The sequence below is a fragment of the Rhipicephalus sanguineus genome, chromosome 10 (genome assembly GCF_013339695.2).
Source record: "Rhipicephalus sanguineus isolate Rsan-2018 chromosome 10, BIME_Rsan_1.4, whole genome shotgun sequence".
In the NCBI taxonomy this organism is placed as follows: domain Eukaryota; kingdom Metazoa; phylum Arthropoda; class Arachnida; order Ixodida; family Ixodidae; genus Rhipicephalus; species Rhipicephalus sanguineus.
In genome coordinates, this window is record NC_051185.1 from 66,994,248 (window position 1) to 67,010,596 (window position 16,349).

The 16,349-nt window shown below is 47.9% G+C and overlaps 1 protein-coding gene across 6 annotated transcripts in view; it reads right to left on the reverse strand.

The window, feature by feature from the left end:
- Positions 1 to 16,349, reverse strand: part of LOC119372051 (axotactin) — a 241,583-nt gene that overhangs the window by 87,922 nt on the left and 137,312 nt on the right. For all 6 annotated transcript variants that reach the window (XM_049419694.1, XM_037642504.2, XM_049419696.1 and 3 more), the window contains exons 9-11: positions 15,218 to 15,366; positions 10,638 to 10,942; positions 6,937 to 7,073 (exon numbers count right to left, since the gene is read on the reverse strand). In XM_049419694.1, coding sequence (XP_049275651.1) covers positions 6,937 to 7,073; positions 10,638 to 10,942; positions 15,218 to 15,366 — 591 coding nt within the window. The remainder of the gene's footprint in view (positions 1 to 6,936; positions 7,074 to 10,637; positions 10,943 to 15,217; positions 15,367 to 16,349) is intronic.

Consider the following 16,349-nt stretch of genomic DNA (forward strand, 5'->3'; position numbering starts at 1 on the left):
ACAAAACATTGTTTCACTCTTTCGCGAGCTGCACTGCAATTACGATTCACGCGTACTACAGCGTGAACGTTTTTTTTTACAAATGTAAGAGCGTACGTATCTGACGAGGTTGCTTCCGCAGCCCACTCAGCACGTACTGTATACAATGTGGACTTGCATGAGAAAGATGTTCTTGATGTTCCAATAAAATCAGCGAAAATGTCCAGGCTAGAAAAGACGCGAAACACGCTCTCCGACGGGCTGAGTTTCGGAAGTTTCACGTTTGCTCTGTGTAGCGTCTGCTGGCGTGGCAGCCCGCGCGTGTTGTTTCGTCGCGTGTGCGATAGGTGGCGCGACGCGCGATGCAAATATGGCGATGCGCATGGAATTCGCTGTGTTCTGGTCTATAGCGGAGCTCAAACGGTGTGCGGCGTGACCGCCCTTACTGCGCATGCGCAAGCCCTCTCCACACCCCGTTTCCCCTCTCGCTCTCTCCACTTTTCCTCTCTCCATTCCCTCTCCTCGTTTAGATAAAAGGCTCGCGTTAGGTCGTACCAAGGAGGTTAAAAAAATACCTGGAGTGGCGATTATTGCGCAATAGTGAAGCCGTGCCCACCAAAAGATGGCGGCTGCGCCCGCCATCTTAGTAGGGGCACGATAAATCATCGACGTTTGGCGAAGGAAAGCGAGCGCTTTCCGCGCGCGCCAGATGAGTTCAATATGGCAACTTTTACGTCAGATACTGCTCCAAGTGTGTCTTTGTGTTATCAGTTTTCATTAGTAAGCCTCAAGGTCGTGACAAATTTTATTGGAGATCAATCACCAATTCTCCGTTCGACGGGTTAATTTTGTCGGCAACAACGATCTTTTATTTTTTATTTAACGTATTATTTACACAAACACATTAAAGCGATTTGATCTCTAAGTAGGCACAACCATAAAAGAGCATGTTTTCGAGCTCTTTGGTGGGCAAAAGCTGGCTTCACTTTTGCTGACAAGGCGTTGCGAGAGCTTCCACTCTAGAATTATTTTAAATGCGAATGCATTTCTTAGTCGGGCTATGTCAGGCGTCGGTGTCCGCGCGCCTCTCCGCTCTCACTCCCTCTCCCATAGCAACAACTGCGGGCGCTATTGCGCCCCTAGCAACCGGAGCAGGTGGTGCGGGCGGAGTAGCGGAGAGTGAGTGGAGAGGAGGGCGCGCTCTGGCGTGTGAGGGCACTCGCATCGCGGGAGCTCGGCGGAGCTCCCGCGTGTGTGGAGAGAGTGAAGGAGAGGGTAGGTGCAGTGCTTCGCCGCTCTTTCTCTCGCCGTTCGCTCTCTCTCCTCCCTGCGCCACCGCCTCGATGCAGTGCGTTTGAAACGCGTTTGTAGTGTTTGTGCTGCCTTGGCACGGCCTGAAAACAGCGCGTTCTAAACGCGTTTGTGCTGCATTGAAGGCGGTGGCAACATCCCTGAGGTGATTACGAACGCACGTAGGAAGCGTTCGTTGACAGAGGCGCCCAAAAGGGAGACACTTGAGCGCGTCGATGTGTCCAGCTTTACGCCATTAAAATTACTACGCCGTGTACTCTCGGCGCAAGAAATGCATTCGCATTTCCTCACGATTCCCTTCGGAGAGGTGGGGGCAGTTTTAGGAGCGAAGCTCCTTAAAGCGGCACCCGTTCGTCCCCGTCGTAGTACGTTACCAGTCTTAATGTTACTACCAGATCTTGACCTCCAAGGTGGTGCCGGTGGGAGATTTCTCCTGTGCGTTGTTGAACAATAAAAAATTCGCAGCGTGCGCGTTACCTAAAAGCCGAATTCTTCTGTCTCTCATTCCCCATTAGCAGCCATTGGCATGTTCCAGTAGGAAACGTTAGTAGAAGTAGAAGTGTAAGTGTTAGCTAAAAGCCGACTACTTGTCTCTCATTCCCAATAGCAGCCATTGTTTACCTCCAAGGTAGTGCCTGGTGAGATTTCTCCTGTGCATGATTAAACAATAAAAATTTTGTTCAAAACGCCATTCATTGATGAAATAAACCAACGAAAGACGCCAGATGTTTTCTAATAGCAAAACGAAAAGACGCCACATGTTTCTAAAGCAAAACGAAAAGACGCCAGCTGCTTAACGAAAGACGCCAGATGTTTTCTAAAGCAATGGTTTTCTAAACAATGAATATTCACAGCGTACATGTAAAATTAAAGTGAGCTGCAAGTCGTCATAACTCTCATCGAACCTTTAGTATAAACGCGCCCGATCTCACGTCGGTGATGATGTACTGGGCAGAATTCACGGAAGATTCACGGTTTACCGATGAACCTCCGCAGCTTCGCCCACTCATCATCATTCACTTTGTGGATATGCTGTGATTTTTAACCTCCTTGGGTCGCACACACGCTCAGTCACTGCGCCGGTGTCATGAGTTTCAACGTCGGCGCCAGTTGCAGTAAACCACCAACAGACGCTCGCGTGCTCCTCTCCGTGCCTTTCCTGTATCGACAACAGCCGTCATGACTTCACCTGTATGATTACGTGACGTCGCGAGCAAGAGACGCTGTAAGTGGGAGAATAAGGGCCTGTTTTCTGCTAGCAGATGCACGAGCTTCTTGCGTTTGCACTTCGGACGCTGAGGAGGGGCACTCGGAGAGGTGGAGGAGGGGGAGGAGAGGTTGAGGAAAGGAAAAGGCGCAACTTCTGCAACCCTAATTGGGAGCAAGGCTCAGCGCCTGTAGGGGAGGTGGATGGACGAGCCGACGAACGCAGCTTAGCGAAGGAAAGAGAGAAACGAGAAAGCGCGGGCAATTCCGCCAGCGTTCGCAGTAGACTCGTGCACAACTGCAGCGCCACAACTAAATTTCGACCTCTGGGTGGTTTAGGGGCCCTTTAACGCCTGCGGAGATCGCGGAGCAGCAGAAGGCTCGACGTGCCGAAGCGCAACGTAAACGTCGGCAAGCAGACCCCGAGCTCCGGGCCAGGGAAGTCCAGCACAAACGGCAACGTCGGCGGGAAACTCCTACAGATGAAACGCGGGCTCGACATGCCGAAACGCAACGGCAGCGTCGGCAAGCAAACCCTGCCGTACGCAACGCCCACGTCGAAGCCAAGCGTCAGCGTCGAGCCAACGCGTTGGCTGCGGACAGACGACGCGGGTCCAACGCCCGTGCAGAACGCCTCGCTAGAAAAACTTGCACGCCCGCGCTTCGACGGTGCCGACGCCCGGTTCCAGCGCGAATTCCTCGACCGGAGCTTCGGGCACAGCTGCAACATGTGCGACCGACTTTGGTTCGATAACAATCTGACCGAGGTCGGTGGCATGCGCAACGAACGCCAACGGAACGCGATCGTGCAAGTGCTCCAGCTTCGCATCGCCTCATAATCCCCTTGAGCGGGATATGGCGTAATTTTTTCTAAACGGCGTTGTTTCGGGCTAGTTGGTAACCCATAGCTACAATCTTTATAATGCGGACTTCTTACACAAAGGACAAGGAAACGCGACAGGCACGAGCGCTTACTTCCAACTAACGTTTAATATCTGAGCTCGGAAACATATAGAGTGAAAGAGAAAGAAGGAACAGCTGCGTCCAATCACAACAACACGTGTACGTGACTCTGCATTTGCACCACCTGCCATCATGAAAAACGTATCTCTCTTGGGGATAAAAGGAGGGATGGTGTGCTGACACACTCGTAATCGCCGCAGTTCATTATTGCTGCAGCTTCTAATATCTCACGCGTGCACCAATCTTTGCCCCTAAACAACACTGCAGTATTGTCAAAGTACGGTTACACACACAGTCCTGTCAATGATACACCAGGTGCCCTTGTCTTCCTTTCGCCACGTTGCTGCTGTGCTCCCTTAAGCGGTTGCTTAGGCATATTTCCCCATATGCCCGACGTACGTTCTGCCACACGACAGTGGTATTCTATACACAACACCTTCGGCACATGCGACGAATCTGTTCTTGTGCTGTGCATTGTACTTTTTTCCGCTTTTTACAGGTGATGTCATGTTGCATGACTTGGTTAATTTTTTTTTATTGGGGGGTGGGGGGGGGGGGGGGCTGACAAGACGACTTTTACGCCTGCATTTTTGCCAACCTGCTTGAGATGGTGCGAAGTTCAGTGTAGGTATGCAATTATTGTCACCTTCGTTTGATCACGTTCCTCTTTTTTTGTGCGCTTGGTCCTGCTGACACACTGTGTAAGAAGTCCGCGTTGTAAAGCTTGTAACTAAAGACAAACATATTAGCATGTGCTAGGGACACCCTGCGGACTTGGGACATTTCTGGTAAAACGATTCATGTATATTGTTCTTAGTCATTATTGTATATTAATGTCCTTGCTGTATAGAACTCGTTTCCAAATCTTCGTAGCGTCCTACGATGGAATAACCTTTTTTGTAAACACACACGTGCATCTTGTACAGAGACGGCTTAATACGCTGTCGCAGTGAAGTGCATAGAAAACTTCGAATCAATTGTCTTTTATTAAGCACACAGTACGTTTTAAAGTCTTTAATTAGCTGCCACACAAAGCACAACTGAATTCAACGTAACATTTCAGGGATAGCTTGCTGCTTTCCGGAATAGATCATGTATAATACTCTTAATTGTCTACTTTCATTAGTTGCACGAGCAACGAGTGACAAGATTGTTTCCCTTCCAAGCACGTCCGAGTATTCAGGATTAGTCTTGTCAAAAAACTGGCACGAAATCGATTGTTATGATTTAGGGTAGGAGTTACATTGGATACATATGATATCGAAGCATAACCTTATTTAAGGGCCCTATAACTGTCAGGATAATTAAAATTAATCTAATGAGTTCGTTGAAAGGGCAGACGGTTTTCTTGTGAGCGGATGGGATCGTTGCGGCACCTGGTGGAGCATATTTCAACCACGCGCTTATTTCTGCGTGGCCTCCGTGATCGGCTTCGGCAGCGCGCGAAACGCAACGTTTAAAATAAGGAAAACACCAGGGCACACCGCGTGTAAGTACCACTTCCAGACACCTGAGTCAAGAATTGGGGCCGCCTCCAATTTTTTTTCTTAACACAAATGAGGAAATAGCGTTTTCTCTTCGCTTACGCTTAAATGCTCATTTATTCCCTACGGGCATCTACATACGGTTCACTCCAAGTAGTACATAGTACTCTACATCATTAACCTTTTATTACCGCAAAAATCTTATACGTCTCTGCGATAGTGACCTTGAACGAAAAGCCGGCATAGAAAAATGAAGCAAAAATTGCCACGTGACCGCATGAGCCGAGTGTTTACTTCGTCTCAGCGGCGTTCACGCGACTAAAGGAAATAAAAAAGCGCGTTCCTCTCAAGCGTGGGCTAGAGGGGCGCGACCTGGGCGTATTCTTTGTCTTTGCGGAGTTCGCGCCAGAAAAGAGATAAGAAAGCAGCGTATGCTTGATATTAACTTACACAGTAAAATAGCGAACAAACACGACTCAAAGTTTTAGGCGCAATCTGGCACCTCTATTCGTGTATAATTCCATGTTTTCGAGGTATCCTGTGGCGCCGTTTCAAGGGGAGGTCCTTTTTTTTATCTGTACGGGTCGTTTTCGCGTTCAACTCAAATCGCCCGTACTGCTACCATGGCCGGCATGGAACCCACGACCTAATTGGTGCCGAGCATCGCAACACCAGAGCTACTGGGTCCCCGCGGCGGCGGGTATCGCTGCCTCTTATTTTAGCCGCGGCTTTTCGCCCTACGTTCATCGATTGCGCGTTGCTCAAACAAGCGTCTCCTTTATCTGTACACGAAAGTATAAAGTAAGGCGGGAGGAGGAGAGTGGCGGAGGTCCCCGGACAGCTGTCACTCGCTCCGCACGAATACGAACAAGGACCAAAGCCCCGGCAAAGATTTGCAAGAACTCGCATGCATGCGCGAGACACAGCATAAGAGTCATCGTCAAGGGCTTTCTTTTATAGTTGTCGCGTGACTGCCGGCTGCGGACCGTCTAAGATTCGTGACGATAAGGAGAATGATCAAGCGCTGTCAGTATAGCGGCGTGCCATCAAGTCTCCAGCAAGAGTTTAAGGTTCTTGAAGGGGGGGGGGGGTAGAGTGAATAAGCTCGAGTCGTGACTCCAGTTTTCGATTCACGTTCAATATCGATGCATTTCCCGTGTAGCATTGCCCGGCCTGTAACTATTGACGCATTTCGCGTGTAGCATTGCCCGGCTCGTCTGTCTCTTTTGTTCCTTCTTTGTGTCCCGTCTGCTGCGCAGTTTGGTACAAGATGAAACCTTACCAACTAGCCCAGCTTTCAACGCCTGTAAATGGAAGCCGCGTACACATGTCGTCAGACGTTTTCTCGTGTGACCACATCCGGTCCTAAAAGTGCGGCTTGATGGCTGTGGCACTGTAGAAAAACTACGTATTTTGGAGGAGTGACGGATAGGCTCGGAACAGCAAACAGCCGTACATGGGGTTCAGCCAAGCAAATATGTACCATGCACATTATGCCGCTCTTATTACTCACTCTTGTTGCATTGTTAATGTATATGAAGTGCTGCAGTGCAACTGGCGACACCCTATGAATCATGAGACTTCATTTATGTGGTAGACTGATTTGCCGCGATTTCTGTCGATGAAACAGGCACATCTCGGGTATCGCAGAGGTTAGTCCTCACAAACATCATGACAAAGTGACACGCGGGACAAACGCACAAGCACAGGACGAGGGCTCACGACGCTGGTGTTGCGTGCATACGTTTTGCGCGCTCATTTTATTCGAACCGGCAAGTTCAGCGGCGCGCCTAGGAGGAGAGTTTTCAGGCGCGCGTTTAAACCATTGGTACGTAAGCATCCGAATGGGCGCACAAGCCAAGCAGCGCGAGGCGGACTCGCCCACCATTGCTGCTCCCTTATCTTTCCTATTTATTAAAGTTTTTCAGTCAATCAATCCAGTTGAGAGAGATCAATCGTTTAACAAAAAAAAAAAAAAACAAGCGGGTCTTACTCGTTCTCGAAAATGACGCCAACCTGATGCCAGTGGCCATCAGTGAGCTGCTTGCCCTTGCTAAGGAACCAGTAGTGCGACGGGTTCGTCTCGTCCGGAACGATGGTGAAGATGGCAGTGCCTTTCTTCAGACGAATCTGTAGACAAGCAAGAAAAACATTCCAGTAAAAAAATATAGAACACGGCTGCCCATGTAGGCGAGTGATCGACGAGCATTCACCACGCTCACTTGCAATTCCCAGTGTCGTCTTTCTTCAGATACTACGCGCAGTGCATCATTCGCAAATGGCGACTTTTTAGGTTGGCACGTCATTGTGGAATAACCTACCAGTTCAAGTGAAACAACACAATGCTTTCATTTTCATGCTCAAACGTCATTACAAGGAACTGTATTAGACTATTTATATGTTAGTATTAAAAAGTGACATGATAAACTAACTAATGTTTTGTATGCTGACCAGGAATGCTATTAAACAGATGTATAGAAATATTAGATGTATTATTTATGTTCAGTATGCAAACCAAAACCTGTTCAACTGTTGTGCATAAGTTATATGTTTTTCAATGTGTTCGGTATCTGTGTATAAGTTATATGTATTTCAAAATGACCTGTATCTTAAACTAAAATGTCATTCATTGTATAACTCTGTCTCCTGCCTGTACTTTATGTATGCTATAGTTGCATGGATCCATACTAGCATTCTGCTAAGTATCCAGATGTTGCTAACATGTTTTTGTTTTACTGTATTTCGTTTAATAATAATAATCTTCAAAGTTGCAATCGTCAACGGCTTCCTCCTTATTCTGCTCTCACTTGAGCAAGGGCACGTTTTAGTAGCGTTCTCAAGAACGTTTCATTAAGCTCATGTCTGCAATTTCAAACGTGGAGTGGCCTTGATGAAGTAATGTGAGCGCCGATTTTGTTTAAACTGTTGACGACTATGCGCATATAATGAATGTCTTCATTTTTTTTTTTTTGCACAAGATGTGTGAACTGCCACCGCATGATGCTGAACTGTAACAAGCTGGGAAGCCTAGTCAAGCTCTCCTCAGCGTTTTCTTCCCATGCCCTCTCCTCTGTGAAGCGGTAAATAAATAAATGATTGACTGAATTAATGCAAGTACTTCTTTCTGGCATGAAGCATTTCTTCCTGATATCAAGAGAACGCCGTCGATACCGCGTACCGTACTCGAGAAGTTGTGCAATACTTCCTTCTCACTCGGCGCTGACCGACGTGACATCGTGCATACAGCGACCATCATTCGCAGAGCTCGCTTCGCGCAGTGTTCATGCTAGTGCAGCTCGCTGGGCGTTGTCGGAGTCCGAAATTTGGTGACAGGCAGCCCGTCTGTTTCCCTTACTTTCTTCCCCAGTACCGCCTCTCCCCCTCCATAAGCGTGTCTGAACGATTTTCCTTTATGATGTAACGGTTGCAGGAATCCTAAATCCTAAGACCTAGGGTCAGCCTTTTGCTCCTTTACGCGTCATTGTTCTAAAGCCGAGCACCTTAAGGGCCTACGAAGTAGACAAAGTGAAATACCCTCGCGTTTGTGGAGTATGTACTACACTGTAAGCAGAGGCTGTGTGACATCCACGAACAAAAGGTCACAGAAGAGACATTACTTAGAGACAACGGGTCTGATTTCCGGCGAGCTATCCATAGCCAAATTTCATTCATCGTTGGAACCAGCTGTCCCAATTCGCCGCTCCCGTAATAAGTTCGAAGGGCCATTAATGTAGCTTCGATTCCAAGAATTACCGCACAGACATAGTTAAACAAAACACACCGCACGGCAATCGACGTGGTCAAAAAATAGAAATAACAAGAACTAAAGTCATTGCGCGCGAAAATACAGACGAGAGAGATGAAACGGGACTGTTTTCGCGCTATTTTTTACAATGAACGTGTACCAACAAGCTCAAGTTCGCACGCTTCTCAAGAACTAAACGAAACAGCGTCGACAACTAACGAGACAGTGTCGTGTGGCGTTGCACGCAAATTTTAACAGCAGGGCTGTTTAAACTCGGAAAAGCCCCGTTAGTCGCGAACAAAAATTATCATCATAATGAACCGGCACGCGCTCTCTTCATTCCTCTTCATCTTCTTCTTTGCTCCCAGAACACGTGCGCCGATTTCTCAGGCGTGGAATGCAATAACTCTGGTGGGCGAGAGAGCGATTACAGAGAGAAGGAAAGAGAGAAAAGAGGAAGAGTGAAATAGCGAGACTGAAAGAGAAAGAAAGAGACAGAATCAAAGAAAGAGAGAGAAACAAACAGGGGAACACAGAAAGATACAGAAGAAAAAGAGGAAGCGACAAATGGAGAGAGAGATAAACAAAGAATGAGATGAAAGAGAAGGAAAGATTGAACAAGACAAAGAAATACATAGAAAGAGGAACAAATAGAAATACAGACACAAAAAAGGACATAGCAACAACAGAAAGAAAGAAAGAAAGAAAGAAAGAAAGAAAGAAAGAAAGAAAGAAAGAAAGAAAGAAAGAAAGAAAGAAAGAAAGAAAGAAAGAAAGAAAGAAAGAAAGAGAAAAAAATTACATCATCTCCGATTAAAGGGAACCATGTGGGAATGCGAAGCAGCGCATGGGTCGACTTAAAGTTCCGTTCATCACGGGCACCTTGCTCGATGTTAACGCGTCCTTGCAAGTGGAGCACACCATGAATTCACCGTGATTGCTGTTGCTGTTACTCGTCCCGAACTCTTATTGGAGCACGCCACGCGGGAGCACGTGGGTTCATCGCGCGTCTGCAGAATGTCGTTCCCTGACGCCATCACGTAATTGCTGAGAGAGCGTGAGGGGGAGAGGCCACAGCGTCTTACCCAGCCCCTTACACAGGCCCGAACGCGCTAGCGCGTGCCAGCGCGTTCTGACTAGGATACAACGCGTTGGTTCATCGCGCGCCTGCAGAATCTCGTTCCCCGACGCCATCACATGATTGCTGAGAGAGTGTAAGGAGGAGAGGCCACAGCGTCTTACCCAGCCCCTTACACAGGCCCGAACGCGCTAGTGCGTGCCAGCACACATGGTTCCCGAGCGGACGGTCGCCGATGGAAGGACGGACACAGCCCCCAGCAAAAGCTGCTTCGCATCTAAAATTAAGGGAAACAGAGAACGCCGCCCAGCTCCGCACTTCCTTCAGCCTTGGCACCACAAGTGCGAAGCTGCCTTATTTTTTAGGGGCGAAGCTCCTCTTAGTCTAACCTTGGCACGCGTCAGGCGTCAGGCGTAACCGGCTGTATCTCCCGAACAGTATCTCCCATCACCGATTGGTTGGTTGGTTGATCCTAGAGGAATGGCACAACCCACCACGGGGGATCGGCCACGAATCGTGCGGCAGTAGAATGTGTGAGCGGAAAACTTTGCAAACTGCCCACTACTTCGTATTTGAAAACATCCCACTATGATCCATCGCCGATCCATTACTTCACCGACCATAAAGCCGTTATAATGAAGGGGGAACAGAAGCCACGTCTAGCTACCACTTACGATAAATAAAATTTCTTGTATAAACATATACAGTGTTTGTCACGTCTTTGATGATGTACTGGGCTATCGCTTTGATTACTGCTGGGCGAAACCACTGAAGATTTCACGATGTAACCATGATTGCTTCAGGAGCTTCGCCCAAGCTCCTGAAGCAATCGTGGTTACACCGTGGATATGCTGTGATTTTTTTTACTCACCTCCCAGAATCCCTGTCCCTTGTCAGAGCGCAGCAGGCTAGATGCGATGACGGTTTCGTTTTGCTGGGTCTTGAAGTCGACGGAGATGTCGAGGCGCGTCTTGCTAGGCAAGTTCAGCGTGAGCCGTGACTCGGCGAACGGGAACGTGAGCGGGATGGTGTCCACCAGGGCGCAGCCGTACTCGACCGGAAAGATGCCGTTGTGGCGCGCCTTGGGCTCGCCCTTGCGCAGAGACTGCAGGCAGTTGTCCCGGTTGAAGTACACCTCACGGAAGCAGCCCACGAACTTGAGGTCGGTCACCAGCCCTGGACAGAGAAGACGTGTAGGATAAGCTCACTGCGGATGATACTGAAGGTGTGCTAAATGACTTGCATGTTAAATTAGAGAGAGAGAAAAAACGGAGGAGGATAAACAAGATCGATGTACGGTTTTCCGTTGAGCAATGACGGAAGAACGGCAAGGAATGAAAATGAGTGAGTGAGTGAGTGAGTGAGTGAGTGAGTGAGTGAGTGAGTGAGTGAGTGAGTGAGTGAGTGAGTGAGTGAGTGAGTGAGTGAGTGAGTGAGTGAGTGAGTGAGTGAGTGAGTGAGTGAGGTTGGGTTTAATAATGCAAAAGCAACCCACGCTATACTGCGCCAATCACTGGGTGCAGAGGAGAAAAAAAGGCAAAAAATGAGGAGCCTTTCCCTGTCGAGAAAATGGGGCCAAGCGAAGCTGGAGTGTGCGTGCTTGACTTTCTTTCTTTTCTTCTTTCTTTCTTTCTTTCTTTCTTTCTTTCTTTCTTTCTTTCTTTCTTTCTTTCTTTCTTTCGTTCGTTCGTTCTTTCTTTCTTTCTCTCTTTCTTTCTTTCACTCTTTCTTTCTTTCCCTCTTTCTTTCTTACTTTTTCTTTCTCTCTTTCTTTCTTGCTTTCTTTCTCTCTTTCCTTCTTTCTTTCTTTCTCTCTTTCTTTCTTACTTTCTTTCTTTCTTTCTTACTTTCTTTCTCTCTTTCTTTCTTACTTTCTTCCTTTCTTTCTTACTTTCTTTCATTTTTTCTCATTGAACAATGTTCCTACGTAACTGCTTCCTTCCTCCATGCCGGGAATTGTACCTTCGCCCACGTACGTAGCAGCGCAACACTTCTGTAGCTACAGACAGCAACGACGGTCATGCGTGCAACAATGAGATGCAACAATGAAAGACAACAATAAAATGTGGCAACGTGAAATGACAAAATGACAAGTGACCTCGATCAAAGATCGGACTTCCACATCAGTAACGCCTGATCCCCGGCAAGCCCACGATCGAGAGAGCATCGGCGGACCTTCGAGGGCCTATTTGTACACACTCGCATTTCTGTACAATCGCCAGCGCCGGGTATTCAAGGAATTATGTCACCCCCGCCACCCCCCCTCCCCCGAAATGCGTAACTCATAAAAGCTTCTCTTAAAATTTCCTGGCGGTACTGCCAAGACATATGCTGCATTTAGACATAAATGAGGACGACTTAGACTACTTACTGCTGAGTAATATACAATGGGAGAACAGTGAGCAGTCTCAGGAAACGATCCCGCAGTGGTGTTTATTGATAGGTTTACAAGGCCCTATTCATAATTATTGTAAAGCTAGCTTTCCTGCAATGCAGTTACCCCAACTAATGGCGGCTAGTCATTTTCTGCAAACAGCGCGTTAAGGCACAGTTTGCTTGCGCTACGCAGAAAACGTATACTCAGGTCTCTTAATATAAACACGCACAATAGGCAAGTCTCATCACGTGCAACTAGGACCTCGTCTCTACTTAAAGGACGACATGTGCCGCCATTATTTAGGCGAAATGCAGCGCAGGGAAGCGCACTTGCGGATTATGAAAGGGTCTACATGATTAGGCAGTTTCAGAATAGGCTACGCAAAGCTCTGCGTTTGTCACCACGGCGCATGCGCCAACCTCCTTGGGGCCAAGCTAAGTGGGCACCAATTAAAGAACCCTATTCTCCTACGTGAGAAATAACACCGATAACACCACAACAGAAAAAGCGGTGACTGGCGCAGTCGCACATTATTACATCACAACGCTACCTTAACATTAACACCCTCCACACTAACTACGGCAAAATACGCAGCATTTTGCTTCAAGTATTAATTTGAGCTTCTCGCAACTTCTGTGTCCAGCAATATCGAATGAAAATTTCGCTGTCTTCGTGCACTTCTTATCCTATACAAAACCTTAGAGGCGCTGATAATGCAGAAAGCATAAATATTGCCTATGGTTTCTGCAGCCTCCGGTACATATAACGCATTCGTCTTGAGGGTGAGTGCGAAAAAGATGCAGCGCGCTACTTGTATGACTGATTGGGTTCTTCCTTTCCATACACCCTAAAAAAATTCGGGAATCCTTGCCCCATCGGGAAAATGGCGGCAAGCGAAGCTTGGCGTGCGCGTGCCTGACGTGTCATCCACGAGCTTAGAGCGCGACACTTCACTTACTACAGGCAACAACGACGGCCATGCGCTCACATCCGGACAACAATGAAAAAATGGCAACGTGAAGCGACAAGTCACCTAGGAAAGCTCGACAAAAGATCAGATTGCCGTATCATAAACGGCTGATCGCTCACAAGCCCGCGATCGGAGAGAGCATCAATTATTGGGAAACGGCGCACACAGACACGCAAGTGACCGATGCGCCTCCGAGGGCCGGATTTGCTTGCGCTTGCGAGCGGCTGCTACACCTACAGCACCAATGGCACATATAAAGCAATGCAAGCGTCCACAGAAAAAAATAAAAAGCAAGGAGTCATTTTAATCTTTTTAGAAGCACAAGAAAGGAGTAGCACTCTTCTCTTCCAAGCGCTTCCGGTCGAGCACTTACTTTCAGAATATTCAGCAAATGTGTTTAAAAAAAAGTCAAACGAGTACGAAATCGATAGTTCTGATGCAAGTTAACATTTATATTGGATGCACATGATACCGGAGCTAGAATATCTGGGGTTTAACGTCCCAAAACCACGATATGAATGATACCGGAGCATAAGTTTACTTAGGATAAGGGCCAATTAACTGTACGGATGATTATTGAAAGTTAATTGAATGAGTTCATTAAAAGTCTCTTGAGTCTGGCGTTGCTTGTCGACGGTCGCCTCTCATGGGAGAGATTCGTGGGGCGACTCCGCGGCTCGTGCGCACGGATTCCCTCCGGTGTTGAGTCAAACGTCGGAGACGCCGCATTCTCTGTGTATGTGATGTTTTGCAGCGTTAGCTACACTTGCCTAGCCGGAGCCGATTTCGCGTGGATCCTCATGAGCCGTGCTGCGCGTGCGCGAGGATCAGTGATGCCACACAGCTGGCTCACCGGAGCCGGCATCTCACGCGCTCTCCCCCATCGCCGCGCGCGACTCGCCGCTGCTGGTCTGCGCATTCCAGAGGAGTGACGTCGTAGCCATGGCAGACACACTGGCGCTGGCGCGCGCGCAGCTATTCCCCGTCGCTGTGCAGTCGCCGTCTGACACTGCGCTGGAGCCGCTTGATAGCGCCTCTGACTGGCGTTCGCAGGTGGGTAACGCCATGGAGAAGGAGAGCGCCAATGCTGCTCAACGGCGCAGAAGAGCCGAGGGTGAAGCCTGTGCCGTTCAGCTTGACGAAAGTGGTGTGGTAATCAAAGCCGTGTATGTGTCACCGAACAATTCGGTTAAAGACATTATACACGTAGTGGCTACGTCTATACCTAGTCGTGCGGCAAGTGAACTGTGTGTGGTGGCTGGTGACTTCAATCGTGCTCCAGACTCTCTTTGTGTTCCTTTGAAGGACACGACTTAGCCAGTGTTCCAACTGCACAGACTACCCGATGGGGAAACACCATTGATCTTGTCTATCAGAGACACACAGACAATTCCAAATACTGTGTTGGGGCCATAGAGACGGCAGCGTGTTACTTCACTAACCACCGAGCCGTCTTTGTGGCAATAGAGAAGCAACCTGACGTTGAGCATAAATAAATATACATGTGCCACATGATACTTATACCGTGGGTGTGTCATTGGAGCAGCAGTAAGCATGACAGTCAAGCTAATCCTAGGCAATCTGGAAAGCTAAGAATAATCAGCTGAACATTTGCTAACGCCACGTATATCCTGGCATAGTCGAGCTAATCCACTGCAACTTTCTTGTGTTATGTGTGTTGTATTTACATTCTGGTGTGTTATTTGTAGTGTCATTGTAGCTCTTCGTATAGAAATCGGCTCTGCGGAGTCCCGCAAGGTGGCCGATTGGTTAAAATAATCGACCAGCACCCGTGTGTAGCACGAAGCCACGAAGAAATCCACATGGATTTCTCAGAAAGAATGCTTCTTAGCTGCCGCAAAATCCGTCCTTCTCCGGGCATCGAACCCTGGACCAACTCCTTTCTGGCGCGGTCGCCCTATCGATTGAACTAACCAGGAAGCTAGCACTTGGCAGCGCGAAGGCGAATTGACACAATACTGCGAATCGGTTCTGCTATGAACAATTTCAAGCTATAGACGGCCTCGTAAAGCTCCATCACGTATCACCCCCATTACAAGCAGCCGCATTTGGCGAAATAATTGGTAAATTATGTTCTTATCACCTGGAGCCTCGTGAGGCACTCCTCCGATGTAGATGTCGGGATCCAGGTGCAGGTAGTAGTTGTTGTCGCTGATTCGAAGCGTGTGAATCATCTTGTCCATGTACAGGGTGACTTGGCTCCCGTCGTGGATCATTGTGAAGTTGTGCCACCTTATTGAGAATGAAAAATAATAATGTGGCTTTAAAAGCACGTAAACACGTACAAGAAACAAGGAACATAAGTTTGTGTGGACGCACAGACACGATCTACCAAGAACTCTGAGCTCGTGCCCTTTTACTTTCTTTTCTTATCATTACAGATTCATATCTGATTTAGTCAATCCAGCGGTATGTTTTGTATAACCAGTGTTTATATCGGTGTTATCCTTTTCTTTTTGTCTTTTTTGTACATTGATACTGTACTCACTTGATTGATTGTTATGCTTCTTATTTCTTATCTCTTCGTATCTTGTTGTGTTACATATAATTGTGTACTTGCCCCTCCCCTCTATAATGTACTGTATGTACATTGAGGGTATTTCAAATAAATAAAATAAGTCAACGGTTAATAAAGGGTGGAACAAGTCTAAAATGAATCTTGAAGTGTATGCCTCGCCACTGTACGCTCGACGTAGCACCTTGCGATATCGACATCAGCTTGATTTAAAGAACAAACAGCCCCCTACGTCGCCAGTTTGTGTTTGTTGCCATCAGAGGCGGATACAGGATTTTTTCCGGAGTAAGGGTCAGCTTGTGGGTACTGAGGGATCAACTTATGGGAGGGCCTCATTGGTCTTGCTGTATACGTCGAAACATTAAAAAGCAAGGGGGGGAGGGGTCATAACATGCGGACCCCCCTATGAACCACCTGTGGCTGCCATGCTTCTTACCTGCGCTCTCCACCGCAGCTTACAACGCGGTGCTGACGTGCACGTGATGCCGCGCGCGCGGCGCGTGCGTCGCTGTTTCGTGCCCTCACATTGCCAGTTATCTATACAAAAAGCCACCCTGGCCCAGCCTCTCTCGGCGCTTTCTAAAACCGAAACTGCGACTGGGCTCTAGAAAAATGTTTCCAGATCATCATAACGAGGTTACAACCCGTGATAAACGGGTTATTAGCTACTTATTCCGACAGTAAAAACATGATACGAAGC